Source organism: Spermophilus citellus, assembly GCF_964194105.1.
Source record: "Spermophilus citellus genome assembly, chromosome: 14".
Lineage (NCBI taxonomy): Eukaryota > Metazoa > Chordata > Mammalia > Rodentia > Sciuridae > Spermophilus > Spermophilus citellus.
In genome coordinates, this window is record NC_138194.1 from 33,978,535 (window position 1) to 33,992,845 (window position 14,311).

At 37.1% G+C, this 14,311-nt stretch overlaps 2 protein-coding genes across 16 annotated transcripts in view; one reads left to right on the forward strand and one right to left on the reverse strand.

Annotated features, from left to right (window-relative positions):
* The window catches only part of ARFGEF1 (ARF guanine nucleotide exchange factor 1), a 112,095-nt gene extending 110,084 nt beyond the window's left edge, over positions 1-2,011 (forward strand). For all 3 annotated transcript variants that reach the window (XM_081266438.1, XM_081266439.1, XM_081266441.1), the window contains exon 39: positions 575-2,011. In XM_081266438.1, coding sequence (XP_081122564.1) covers positions 575-739 — 165 coding nt within the window. In that variant the 3' untranslated portion in view covers positions 740-2,011. The remainder of the gene's footprint in view (positions 1-574) is intronic.
* A 1,167-nt stretch (positions 2,012-3,178) lies between these two features.
* Positions 3,179-14,311, reverse strand: part of CSPP1 (centrosome and spindle pole associated protein 1) — a 152,768-nt gene continuing 141,635 nt past the window's right edge. For all 13 annotated transcript variants that reach the window (XM_081266447.1, XM_081266454.1, XM_081266444.1 and 10 more), the window contains 3 exons: positions 7,404-7,513; positions 5,177-5,312; positions 3,179-3,772 (listed from right to left, as the gene is read on the reverse strand). In XM_081266447.1, the coding sequence (XP_081122573.1) occupies positions 3,561-3,772; positions 5,177-5,312; positions 7,404-7,513 (458 nt within the window). In that variant the 3' untranslated portion in view covers positions 3,179-3,560. The remainder of the gene's footprint in view (positions 3,773-5,176; positions 5,313-7,403; positions 7,514-14,311) is intronic.

Sequence of the window (14,311 nt, forward strand, 5' to 3'; positions counted from 1 at the left end):
TACAGAGGAGCAGGAAGAGAGAAAAACAAACCAGACCAGTGTTCAGAGACGAGGGAACTGTAGCAGATTTCAGTACAGATATATAAGTTGAACTGTAAAAATTTGAATGTGCTTTGCCTGGAAAATGTTTATATATTTTATATTGTAATATTAGGTAGAATTTTCCCTGAAATGTAAACATTGTTTTAATAATTCCCTTTTTTATTTAACAAAAGATATAATTTCAATAACCCATATCTGATACAAAGAAATAGAATAGGAACTAGAGCTGTTTCTTACTTTTGCAATTACTCAGGACAGACAGTGCTCAATTACTAAAAATTTATCAAAGATATGTAGTGGAAAATGTTTTTCAAAATGATTATAGACAATTAAATGAGTTTATTTTGAGTCTGTTGAATTCTTCTCAGTCTTTCAGTTCCATAATCCAAGTAGTCACTGCTTGAGGCATACTCAGCCCTTCCTCCATATTCCGTAATCAGTTCACACCCCCAAGAGCTGACTCTAAAGGCAGTTTAGGCTCTCTGATTTGTAATGTAAGCACTACTAACGGAGAAATTAATTTTCCCCCCAGTTTAAAGCTCACGCATCATTCTACTATCCTCTCTTATGTGAAATTATGCAATTTGACTTGATTCCTGAACTTCGTGCTGTTCTTAGAAGATTTTTTCTGCGAATCGGAGTTGTTTTTCAGATATCACAACCACCTGAGCAGGAACTTGGACTACACAAGCAATGATGGGAACTTATTTTTTTCTGTTGGTGTTTACATCCCTCTGCTCTTTAAAAGGACCCTGGAGCTGAGGATTCCTACCTGAAAAATGGTTTCACAGAATTGCAGTGTTTGAGGGTTACTGGTAAATGTGCTTAGAGCTATAAATCAAAACTTGTTACAGTCCAGTCCCTTTTAGTGATCTGGTGGATTCTTTGTCATGATGAGCAGAAAGCCTGTTTAAACTCTGTCAGCTTATGCTCATGGGTCCTTCCCTGTCCTTTGAGGCAGGGAGAGCCCCACATATTTTTGGCAGGTGTGGAAGAAAAACTTACCCAAAGAACTATAGATGTAAAGATTGAACTTCTGCAAGAAGTACAACTCAGGAGAGCTGTATTTTGAAGGATAAAATGTTTATAATTGGGGGTTGGGGGAAAAAGAATTATTGTTGACGGTAAAAGATATTTAGCAACTATGGTATTCTTATTCTGAAGATTTTTGCACACTCAGGCTATCTGAGATTCTGGTAATCATTCTTCTGTGAAAAATGTACAGAGATGCAGGTCTGTAATATAAAAATCTTAAACATTATATAGTTCTTCCTGCAATGTTTTATTTTATTTCTTTATTTTCTTATCCAATTGCTAAACACCCATAATATTTTGTCAAATGCACTAAACATTTGGGTTGAACTTTTTGTCTTTATTTTGTGTGGAATTTTAGTTTTGCCCTTTTGGGGGGGGGGGGTAGAAATTTTGAGTTTGACATGCCCAGAAGCTGTTGTGACTGACATTTGTCAAGATCAACGACGGGGGGAAAAACAAAAGTAGAAAATATCCCTACTGACAATAACTACCTGTAATATACTTCTCTTAGGGCTTTTAAAGATGAGCCATTAAAATAGAATGATCCTTTATGGACAGAAACTTGAATCACTGCAAATGAATCTAGGTTGCTGTCACTTTCTTTTCTTTTGGGTGGCGGGGCTTGATGTAGATTTTATTGTATGTACAGAATTTAATGTTGAATATATTAAAATAACAAATCTGGCATGGTTTGGGAGGTTAGATTTACTGGAATTGTATTCATACTGTGAATTGTGCTCTGATGGTTAAAGACAAGATTGTCAAGCATTCCGTATTAAAAGTGGATGTAGAAAATTTTTTCAGATGGATAAAATGTATATGGTACAGATGTAAAGTTTTCTATGTAAAAAATTCTGTACAACTTTCTGTACAATATTCTCATCTGGCATATTCTAATCAGGTTATAGGTCAATAAAGTTTTTGAATTATTTCATTAGTGCAATGAAAACCTGCATAACCCACAGCCCCATGTTTTATTTTTTTTCTTAAAAGCCAAAGTATGAAAAGACTACTAGTTTCTCCCACACACACTGCTCTCTAAGCCATAGTATATTCATAATTTTTTGTGTAAATTCACTAATAACCCAAATAAGGCACTATCTTTTTTTAAAGCTGAGAGAAAACGCTCAAGTTCCCTTTGGGGCAGTTCGCAATGTGAGATTGTATCCCCTAAGAGTCAGTTAATGTTATGTGGTGAATGGCTTTAAAGAAAATGGAGTATGTCAGTATACTTTGAGGGTTGTGTTAAAAAACGGAAAGTTTTTGGTCTTCACTTTCATGTCGTCTTGGGACATGCATTTGTACATGTACCGTATTTATTACTGGTAAGACAGCTCTGATTCAAGCCCAGATGGATGGGATGCTAGAGCTGAGAGTGGCAGGGAGCCACCAGGACCTTCTGGTCTGAGGGTAATTATGTGCTTCACACAGCCTGGCAGTTTATTGGCTATGGTATCAGGACTCTCCCCAGGAGAGACAAGTCTTTGGACTTTCAGATATTGATATGTCTTTAATAATAAAGCAAGCAAAGGTAAGATCAGCACACTGAATATAAAAATTACCTGTAATTTCACAGTTGTGGCAAATCAGTCATCAGTTGCCACTGATGACTGTGGAAACTATTGGAGAAGTGGTGCCTGTCATGGTAAGTGCTGAAGACCTGACTCCAACTAAGAATTATTTTCCAGAATTTGAATAAGTACCACTTAACGAATGATTAGAAAAACTGACTTTTAGATAAGGGTCCATGGTGGTGGAGCAAAACTTCAGTCTTTGTCCTTCACTTCACCTTTGGTGTTCCTACCTCTCCAGCCTCTAGAAACAAACCTCAATTCCCATTAAAATAAGAAACAGAGAGGTAAGAAAAATAATTTATTTCTGTCAAGAAATAGTTGAATCATATAAATTAGTAACTTGAGACAGATAGTACCCTTTTTAAGCACTGGCATAAGAGAGGCAGAAAGACATAACATTTAGTGCATGGCTCACAGGAGTAAAATAATTACAGTTTCCTTAATTTCTACTGAGTCAGTAGTTGACATGAAAATAACTTGAATGTTTGTCTTTTATATTAACCAGAATAGTCACAGATGTGTAACCAGAATAGTCACAGATGTGTTATTTTAAATAGATAACAATGGCAAATGTGCAAGTAACAGGATATTCTGATTTTACAGTACACATTTTATCTGCCTTAAGGACAAGCAGAATTTTTTAAAATAATGCACATATGGTAGTTGAATCCAAGAGTTCATTACCACCCTGATTATATGGAGAAATTGAGCAAAATAATTCTATATAATTCTATCATATAAACCAATCATGGCCTTTTATTTATGTACATAATATACATCATATACATCACATGGAAAAATAATACAGATGGACCTTAAGTAATTAACTCTCAGGACATATTATTAAAGGTATAGATTTAACATTCTTTCCACCTTAAAAGGCACTACAGGGTTCAATACACATTTATTTTAACCGTGTGCAGTAGACAGGCCCTGCCAAGTAAAAGTGCCTGGTTTTCCAGGAACCTGTTGCTGCTCCTGGTTCAGCTGTTCTGCCATGAAGTGTTTCAGTGTTTCTGAAGTGCCAGGGCGGAGCCAGGGCTCAGTGGCTACAGAGTTTGATCCATCATCACCCATGTGTCTCATGATGTCATCAGGGTCCACTATTGAACTGTCATCATCTACAGGAGACAAAGAGATACAACTAAGGTGACACAAACACAGGCAGCCTACAGTCCAGCCTACTACAGCTCTGCATTCTCCCACAATATCTTTTGAACTGGAATGTTTTCTTTGAACCCTCCCATACACAACCGAGGCAGCAGAGCAGGCCCAGGAAGAGACCAGAATTGTGGGGGGAAATATGATCAACTGACTAAATGGACTCCATAGCACTAGCATCCAGAGGGCTTCTAAAAAGATCAAAGGTGATTCAATCAAACATTAAGCTGACTACAGAAGCACAAGCATGTTGGCAAAGTTAATGCTGCTATATGGAAATTAAGAGTCATTTTTGGGAAAGCACTATTGGGAGAAAATTATTTCCATTCTTATACCTAACTTAAAGAAGGCCATGTCATTATTTGAATTTGATTGTACTTCCATATCTGTATTGGAATTATTAGGTATAATAGGAAAATCTGTCTTCCTCCTACCCCATGATGTCAATTTCTTTATTTAAAAAAAAAAAATTCTTTTACATCTCCTGGTCTATGAACGATTAGCCCAGCAAAGAGAGATGTGCAATTTGGTGATCAGTCAATCCACATCGTACCAAAAAGTTCCTATTTGAAAGGATAGTGTTAAATAAAAAACAGTTTAGACAATGAAAAACCTCAACAACAACAAAAAGTATTAGACTTAACAGATATATCTGGGAAAGAACATTTTAAGTCTTAATTCAGTTTATAAGAGGCAATTCTCAGTAAAGAAAATGCCTTTTAGCTAAAAAGACATTCCTACTATTCTACAGATGTAAAGTAAGTTACTACAACGTAGTATGACTAAAGATATTCTCCAAAAAGACCACTCTACTGTTTGCTAAAGCTAATAATTATTAAAAGTTGTTCCATTATGCTGGTGACTAATAGCATGACAGGGCAGGCTGAGGAGTTTGGCAGTTGTTTAAGGTAAACTGCTCTGTCTCATGTGCTCCATGACAACGTTTAACCTGTAAGTCATCAGAGTCCACTCATAATAAAGTCTACTATGACTTGAGAAAATACCAGCCTGAAAATACCAATCTATCTGTATTATCTTTAAAATGTATTATTTAAAAGCTCAAAAGTATTTCTGATAATCTCTCACTTTAGTTTCCCAATACCATACTAATCTGCATTTTCCCTGCTGAAAACAAAACTTGAACATATTTCATATGCAAAAACTATTTTAACTGTTTAGAATCTACTCTGAAATAGATACTTTGCCTAGTAGAAAGAATCTGATGTAAAATTAGTCAGCTGATGTCTAGTTTTGCTGGATAGTTACTGTAATGTAAGCCACACAGCTCAAAGGACTTCAACAATCAGTGAAAGCCAAGGTGTAAGGGTTCTTACAGGATTTTTCATAGTCCACTGAGCTTTTACCTGCATTATTATTTTTATTCTGAAGTTCATTTAGTCTTCGCATTCGTTCCTCATTTCTCATTCTAAGCTGATCAACATTAATACTGGAGACAGATTTTAAAGAGAAACCATCTGGTGGTATATTAGGATTGTTATCCTGTAATTAAAAAAAAACACTTCATAAACACTCATTAATATAATTAATCAAAATATGTCCTTACTCTCAATAAATGTAAGAATAAAACAAAACATGGATCTTTTATATTCTGATTCTTATGTTCATCCATACAGACTTTAGTCAGGGGTAAGATACAGCATTTGTAATAAGAGAAATGCTGCTAAACTGGATACAGAGTGGCAATTACAGGGTCTAAAAGGAAAAAATCCTGTGCCAATGGGCTCAGATTGAAGATAATAAAGTTCTGGCAGAGGGACAGATATAGAGATCAATAAAAGAGAAATAAAAATCCAGAAAGAAATTATTAAGTTTTTGGATAGGGAGCAAACAAAATGCAAGGGGGCCTGGGCGGGGGAGTGGGGGGATTCAACAAATGATCTGAAACAAAATTAAAAGTGCATCAATGAGTTGGGTATGGTGGCACATACTTGTAATCCCAGTGGCCTAGGAGGCTGAGGCAGGAGGATCACCTCAGCAAAAGTGAGGCTCTAAGCAACTCAGTATAGTACAAAGTAGGACTAGGGGTTTGGTCAAGTGCCCCCGAGTTCAATCCCTAGAGCCCAAAAAAGTGAATCAATGGCATTAAGAGCAAACTATAAAACAAATTCTCATGATCTTGGGTTAGGCAATGGTTTCTTACGTAAGGCACCAAAAGCCCAAGTAATGAAAGATTGAACCTCATCAAAATTTAAAACTTCTAAAACGATACTACCAAGAAAGTAAGAGAGACAGCCTATCAAATGGGAAAAAATATTTGCACATCTTACATCTGCTTCAAGACTTATAGTCAGAATGTTTAAAAATAATACAATTTTAAATATAATTATTTTAAAATAATACAAAAAACAATTTGAAAGTGGGCAAAGGATCTGAATAGACATACCTTCAAAGAAGCACATGAGACAATGTTCAATGTCATTAGGGAAATGCAATTCAAAACTAAGATACCACTTCACACTCAGTAGATGGCTATAATAAAGTCAGGAAATAAGTTATGTGCTAGCCATTTTATCAATGTAAAATGTTTACAATGTAAAATGGAGCAGCTGCTTTGGAAAACAATGGCAATTCCTCAAAATGCTGAATAAGAGTTACCATAAAACCCAATGGTTCTAGGTGTGTACTCAAGAGCAAACATAATAATAATAGTAGCATAAATCCAAACATCCATCAACTGTGGAATGGATAAACAAGATGTGGACTATACATAACACAGAATGATTATTCAGCAACAAAAAGGAATCATGTACTGACATACTTGAAAGAAGCTAGTCACAAATGATCACATATGATCTCATAATGAAATATCTGGAAAAGGCAAATCTATATAGAGACCCAAATAAATAAGTGGTTGCTAGGCAACAAAATTTCTGCTACCTGAAAAGCTATAAGTATAACAATGCTAATTCACAGCAGCATCTGTTTTTTGCTGAGTGCTCCTGACCTACCTGGGTCAGTATTAAATGCGTCAACATTTGTTATCTTCAGATCATAGAGAAGGAAAAACACAGAATTTAAGAAACTGCCAAAAGTTGCCTACCCAATGAGAAAGTGACAACACTGGAACATGTATGTACTGTATGTGTTTCTGACTGCATCAGAAAGCTGTGGAATAGTGAGAAAAACATGGGTTTGAATTTCATTCCTCTTGTCCATAAACCTTGGATAATTCACTTGATTCAAATGGAGTTAAGCCTAGTTAGGTTCTTAAGAGAATGTAATAGGCTTTCTATAAGTACAGTCTCTTTTCTGAAATCATATATTCCAGAGGGAGAAGGATTGAAGCTTGGGGTAATGAATTAACACAGGACAGATTTCTGTGCCATTTCCAGAACTTCTACTTTACCACCACCCCAAGAGGCAATAAGGTAGTCAAGGCAGCAGAGTTTAAGGAGCTATAAGATCATCAAGTTAATTGCTGGGAGAGCCTAGATTCAGAACCATGTCCACTTCACTTTCAAAGCAAATGCTTTCTTTTATTGGACCTTAGGAATTTATCATGGGTCAGAACCTAGACCATTCGCCTTTTTAAACGGAAAAAAGAGGGAGGGCACAATAATTCATACATACGAAGTCCAGTCCTTTCAATTTGTTCCTCCTGCGCTCCCTTGCAGAGGGCAGCTGTGTTGGTGGACGGAGAGCATCATCTTCAATAGCAGGGTAAGTCTCACCATAAGCACCTAAATGGTCACACAAGGGAGAAGTCTTTAAGCATTTCAAACATTTTACCCAGAGCATAATCTAGAGCGTGTTTTTACACCAGTAAGTATACATGGTTCAAAGAGTTTTAGTGAATTCACGAAACGAGAATCATCACTACAATCTAGGATATTTCCATCAGAGGGCTGGAGAAGTAGCTCAGTGGTAGAGTGTTTGTCTAGTATGTACAAGACCCTGAGTTTGAGACTCAGCACCGTTTTAAAAAGGATAGAATATTTCCATCACCTCAAGCCCATCGGCAAGTACTTCAAAGGCCCAGGTCAACACCTAAACTAACATAGCCTTTTCTGGTTGACTTCTTTCACACAGAAGGTTCTCTCATGTCTTTTCATAGCACCTAGGCAGTTATTTTTCCCCTACCTTCACAGGGCTGGAGATCATGTATGCTAGACTCTACTGTCTTACAGCCTCTGCCAACTGGTAGCTCATTTCTATAGCACTGGACGGTATTCCATTGATGAACAGAGTTTATCCATTTACCTACTGAAACACATCTTGGTTGTTGTCTATTTTGGGCAAATAAGAATAAAGTCGCTATAAACTTTCATGTACAGGTTTCTGTATGGACATAAGGGTTCCTTACCCTTGTGTAAATACCAACAAATATTACTATTAAATCATATGGTAAGATTATATTTTTATACAAAACTGTCACCTTGTCTTTCAAAGTGGCTGTACCATTTTGCATTTCACACCAGCAATGAATTATATTTCCTGCTGGTCAACATCCTCACCAGCATGTGGTAACATCATTGTTTTGAATGTTGACCTTCTAGCCAACATTCCATAACCGTATCTCATTTTAACTTAAAAATTCCTGATGATATATGATATTCACCTATTCATATACTTATCTGTATATCTTCTTTGAAGAAGTGTATGAAAGTCTTCTGCCCATCTTTTTGTTGTTGTTTTCTTATAGGTGAGCTCTTGGCATATTTTATCTAAGTCTTTTACTGGGTATGTCTTGTGCAAATATTTTCTGTGTCCTGTCTTCTCATTCTCTTGACAATGTCTTCCAGAGCAGAAGTAAATTTGTTTGTGGTGCTGGGGATCAAATCCAGGGTCTTATCCGTGCTTGGCAAGAGTTCTACCACTGATCTACATCCCGAGCCTTTAACGTTTTTGTTTTTGATCATTGTAGATAGACACGATAACTTCATTTATTTTTATGTGGTGCTGAGGATCGAACATAGTGCCTCACATGTGCTAAGTAAGTGCTCTAACACTGAGCCACAACCTCCGCCCTGTTTTTGTTTTTTTTAACAGAGGTCCAGCTTATCAGTTATTTGTTTCACAATGCCTTTAGTGTCATAAAAGTTATCACCAAATCAAGGTCACTTATACTCTGAACCATAGTAGTACTATGGTACTATGGTTCAGCTGTGGAATGTCTCCCAAAGCATTATGTGTTGAAGGCTTAGTCTCCAGTGTAGGAGGTGGAGGGAAGTTTAAGAGGTGAGGTCTGGTTTTAGGTCATTGAGTGAATGCCATCAAAAGGGGATCAGGGAACTTTGTCCCCTCTACTATTTTTGTATCTTGGCCATGAGGTAAGTGGTTCTGCTCTACCAGATGCTCCTGCCATGATGTTCTACTCACTCTCAGACCTAAAAGCAATGTGGCCACCAGTCATGGGCTGGAAACTCTAAAACTGTGAGCCAAAAAACCTTTTCAGGTTAATTTATGTAAGGAATTTGTTACAGTAACAGAAAGCTAACACACACAGTACTACAATTTTGTTCTGCATTTATTGGCTATGCTGGATCTTTGCCTCCTTGTGTAAACTTTAGAATTGGTTTGTCAATATCTGCTCAATAACTTGTTAGGATTTTGATTGGAATTTACACTGAATATATAAACTAAATTAGCAAGAAGTGGCATCTTAACAACATACTTTCCATGAATATGGAATGCCTTCATTTGTTTAGTTTTTCAGTTTCTTTCATCAGCTTTTTATGATTTTCTTTATACAGAACTTATTTATGTATTGTTGGATTTACACTGCAGTGTTTCTTTTTTGGTGGGGAGGGGCTAATGTAAATGGTATTTTTACTGGTGCATTATAATTATACATTAATAGTAGGATTCATGATGATAACATGCACATAATTTGATCACTCATCCCCCCACTCCCACCCCACTAGTCCCCTTGTTCTTCTGAACCAGTCTCCTTTCTAGTCTATTCTTTTTTTTTAAATTGTAGATGGACATATAAAAAAAATAAAGATATTGTGTCCATGTGTTGATGGGGATCAAACCTAGGGTCTCATGCATGAGAGGCAAGCTCTCTACCACTGAACTACAACCCCAGCCCTGTTATTATTCTTTAAAAGCAAGATTCATTGTGGTATGTTCATACATGAGCATAGCATACTTAGTAATTTTGTTGCCTAATTCTGCCAGCCCACCCACCTCCAGCTTCCATAAGCTTCCACATATGAGAGTAAACATTCAGATCTTGACTTTCTGAGTCTGGCTTATTTCAGTTGGCTTGATGTTCTTCAGTTCTGTTACCAGAAAATGACATAATTTCATTCTTATTTATGGCTGAGTAAAACTCCATTGCATACACATACACATTTTTTTTATCCATTTGTCTATTGATGGACACATGGCTGGTTCTGAAAGTTGGCAATTGTGAACTGCACTGCTACAAACATCAGTATGCATACGCCACACTACTGTATGCTGATTTTAATGCATTTGGGTTAATAGCAAGGAGGAAAACAGCAGTTATCACATGGTGATTCCATTCCTAGTCTTTTGAGGAATCTCCATGCGATTTCCAAAGTGGTAATACTAATTTGTAGTCCCACCAACAATGTACAATGTACCTTTTCTTCCACATCCTCACCAGCCTTTATTATTCTTTGTATTCTGACATTAGTAACCTGTATCTTCTCTTTTTCTGTCATTCTAACTGGAGTGAGATGAAATTTCAGCACAATTTTGCAAAATTTCCCTGATTGCTAAGATGTTGAATATTTTTTCATTTATTTTTTGGCCATTTCTATTTTTTTTGAAAAATGTCTAGATCATTTGCCCATTAATTGACTGGGTTGTTTTTCTGGTTTTAAGATTTTTTAGTTCTTCACATATTCATAGGATATTAATCCCGTATTCAAAATAGTAGCTGGTAAATATTTTCTCCATTCTGTAGGCTCTCCATGTTTTTGTTTGCTTTGCAGAAGCTTTTTAACTTGATGCCATCCCATTTATTGATTCTTGGTTTTATTCTTGAGCTTTAGGATTCTTAATGAGGAAGTTGATTCCTGTACCAATATGTTGAAATGTTTTCTTCTAGGAGTTTCAGTGTTTCTGATCTAATTCCTAGGTCCACTTTATGTTAACTTTCATGCAGGGTAAGCGATAGGGATCTTGATTCATTCTTCTATGTACAGATTATAGTTTTCCAGCACCATTTTTTTAAAAGGCTGTATTTTCTCCAACAAACGTTTCTGTAACCTTTGTCAAAGATCAGAAAAGTGTATCTATGTGAATCGTTCTGTCTCCTAGTCTAGTGTTTTTATGCCAGATATTGTATTTTCAATTTCAAATCTATTTGTTCATTGCTCATATGCAGGAACATGATGGACTTATATTCTGTAGCTTTGCTATAACTGCTTATTCGTTCTGGGAGTTTTTTTCAGATTTTCTATGGGTAATCATGTCATCAGTGAATGATGACTTTGTATCTCCTTATCTCCTCTTCTCAGTCAGCATATCTTTAATTTTCTTTCTAGCCGTATTGTATCAGCTAGGGACTTCCAGCATAATGTTAAGAGTGGAGAGAGAGAACAACCTTGCCTTGTTCCTGATTTCAACAGGGAAGTTTTTAGTTTCTTATCATTAAGTCTGATGTTAGCTGAAGGCTTTTAAATAAATGTTCTCTTACCAAACTGAGGAAGTTTCTCTACCTTCCTTGTTAGTAGAGTTACCATGAATGGGTGTTAGATTTCATTTCGGTTATCAAATTTGCAGGTTGTTCATGGTATTCCTTGACCTTTGAATAGCCATTGGATCTATGGTATTGTCCTCTCTTTCAATTCTGACATTAGTAATCTGTATCTTCTCTTTTTCTTGGCTTAGCTAAAGACATCAATTTTATTGATCTCAGAGAAAGAGCTCTGGGTTTCATTGATTTTTCTCTATTGATTTTCTATTTCAAATTTGTTTTCTGCTCTAGTTTGTATTATTTCCCCTCTTCTCACCTTGGACTTCATTTGCTCTTCTTTTTTCTTTTTTTTTTTCTTTTTTTATTGTTGGTCGTTCAAAACATTACATAGTTCTTAATATATCATATTTCAAAGTTTGATTCAAGTGGGTTATGAACTCCCATTTTTACCCCGTATACAGATTGCTGAATCACATCATTTACACTTCCATTGATTTACACATTGCCATTCTAGTGTCTGTTGTATTCTGCTGCCTTTCCTATCCTCTACTATCCCCCCTCCCCTCCCCTCTTCTCTCTCTACCCCCTCTACTGTAAATCATTTCTTCCACTTGTATTATTCTTCTCTTACCCCTCACTTCCTCTTGTATGTAATTTTGTATAACCCTGAGGATCACCTTCCATTTCCATGCAATTTCCCTTCTCTCTCCCTTTCCCTCGCACCTCTCATCCCTGTTTAATGTTAATCTTCTTCTTGCTCTTCTTTTTTCTGACTACCTAGTAGGGAAGCTTATATTATTGATTTTATATTTTTCTACTTTTCTAATTATATGCATTCAGTGCTCTAAATCTCCCTGTAAGTACTATTTTGCTATATCTCACAAATTTTGATAAGGAAATTTAGTTCAAAGTATTTTTTATGCTATGGTAGAAAAAACGCTAGGTCAAACAAAAGAGAAGGTCTCTCAAGCTAGTCAGACAGAGGAGAATTTAAAGAAAGCAAGCTTAGAGGAAAAGCAGCCATCAGGTGGAGAATTACAACAGGAGGTTGCTACCAACTCCGTTCTATCACCAGAGGGCGTAACTCAGCCAACAGCTCCATCTACCGCTGAGCGGCCCTCAACTCCCGTAGTTGATGGACAGAATTCTAAGGCAGGACCCCAAAGATTAGCATGCCCTGTACTTGAGCAGGCAGGAGGGCAACGAATTCACCGTGCTTTAGATTTCAAAACAATAAAGCAATTAAAGGAGGCTATAATGACCTATGGGCCGCAAGCTCCCTTCACAATAAGCATGGTCGAATCTGTTACCAACTTGGACATGACACCAGCAGATTGGGCTAACATGTGTCGATCTGTGCTAAACGGAGGACAATATTTGTTATGGAAGGTTACCAATGAGGAATTTTGCATGGAGACAGCTAAGCGAAATGCAGAAGCTAGTTATCCTCAAAGAAATATAGAGATGCTTTTGGGAAAGGGACCTTATGAGGGTCAAAGACAGCAAATTGAATATGACCCTGGCGTATACACACAAATTGCTGTAGATGCAGTTAGGGCATGGAAAACTTTACAGGGGCATAAAGACTTACAAGGTCAATTATCTAAGGTAATACAAGGAACTAATGAACCTTACGCTGAATTTGTAGATAGACTTATTCAGTCAGCCTCTAGGATATTTGGTAATACAAAACAGATAATGCCATTTATAAAACAACTGGCTTATGACCAAGCAAATCGTTGCTGCAGAGAGGTCATTAGACCATGGAGACATGAAGATTTAAACACATATATTAAATTATGTAGAGACATTAATGAACAAGGGCAAGTCTTAGCAGCAGTACAACAGGCTTTAGATGCCAGGCCAAAAACATGCTATAATTGTAATCAAACAGGACATTTTAAAAGGAGTTGCCCCGTAAGAGGAGGGTTTAACAAAGCTGAATATCAAAGGAATAGAATACCAGGTATTTGCCCACGATGCCATAGAGGGAAACATTGGGCTAATGAATGCCGTTCTCAAACCACCATAGAGGGTATTCCGTTATCAAAAAACGGACAAGGACCAAGTGTTTACCCACGATATCGTGGAGAAAGGTATCAAGCTCCATTGCCAAAAAAACGGACTAAAGGGCCGAATGCCCCGGGGCCCCAAACCACAAATATATGGGGCAATGGAGGAACCCAACAGCACCATCAAGGTAGTGCCCAGGACGCATTATCCATTAAATCCCTCATCAGACAAACTAGAGGGAACGCAGGGCTGGACATCTGCGCCTCTGCCAGAGCAGTACTAACCCCAGAGATGGGAATTCAAATCATTCCCACAGGAGTAAAAGGACCTCTTCCCCAGGGAACAATAGGCTTATTATTGGGACGCAGTTCTACACTAAAAGGACTTATGATAAGTCCTGGGGTAATTGATCCCGATTATGAAGGTGAAATAAAAATTATAGCTAGTTCTCCAAGAGGTATATCAGTAATTTCACCAGGAGATAGAATAGCACAGTTATTAATAATACCCAGCCTGCATGATAAATTTTCCAGTTGTAATGTAGAAAGAGGTTCCAAGGGATTAGGCTCCACAGGTGTAGATTGGGCTATGCTGTCTTTAAATTTAGATTCTCACCCAATGCTAAAATTAAATATTCAAGGACATGACTTTAATGGGCTGCTGGACACAGGAGCTGACCTTAGTGTCATCTCTCGTCAAGAATGGCCAAAACATTGGCCATTACAACAAGCCACTCAAACGCTTCGAGGCCTAGGAGTGGCAACAAATCCCCATAGAAGTGCTATGGTATTAGATTGGAGGGATCCTGAAGGATGTGAAGGAACTATACAGCCCTATGTATTAGATCATC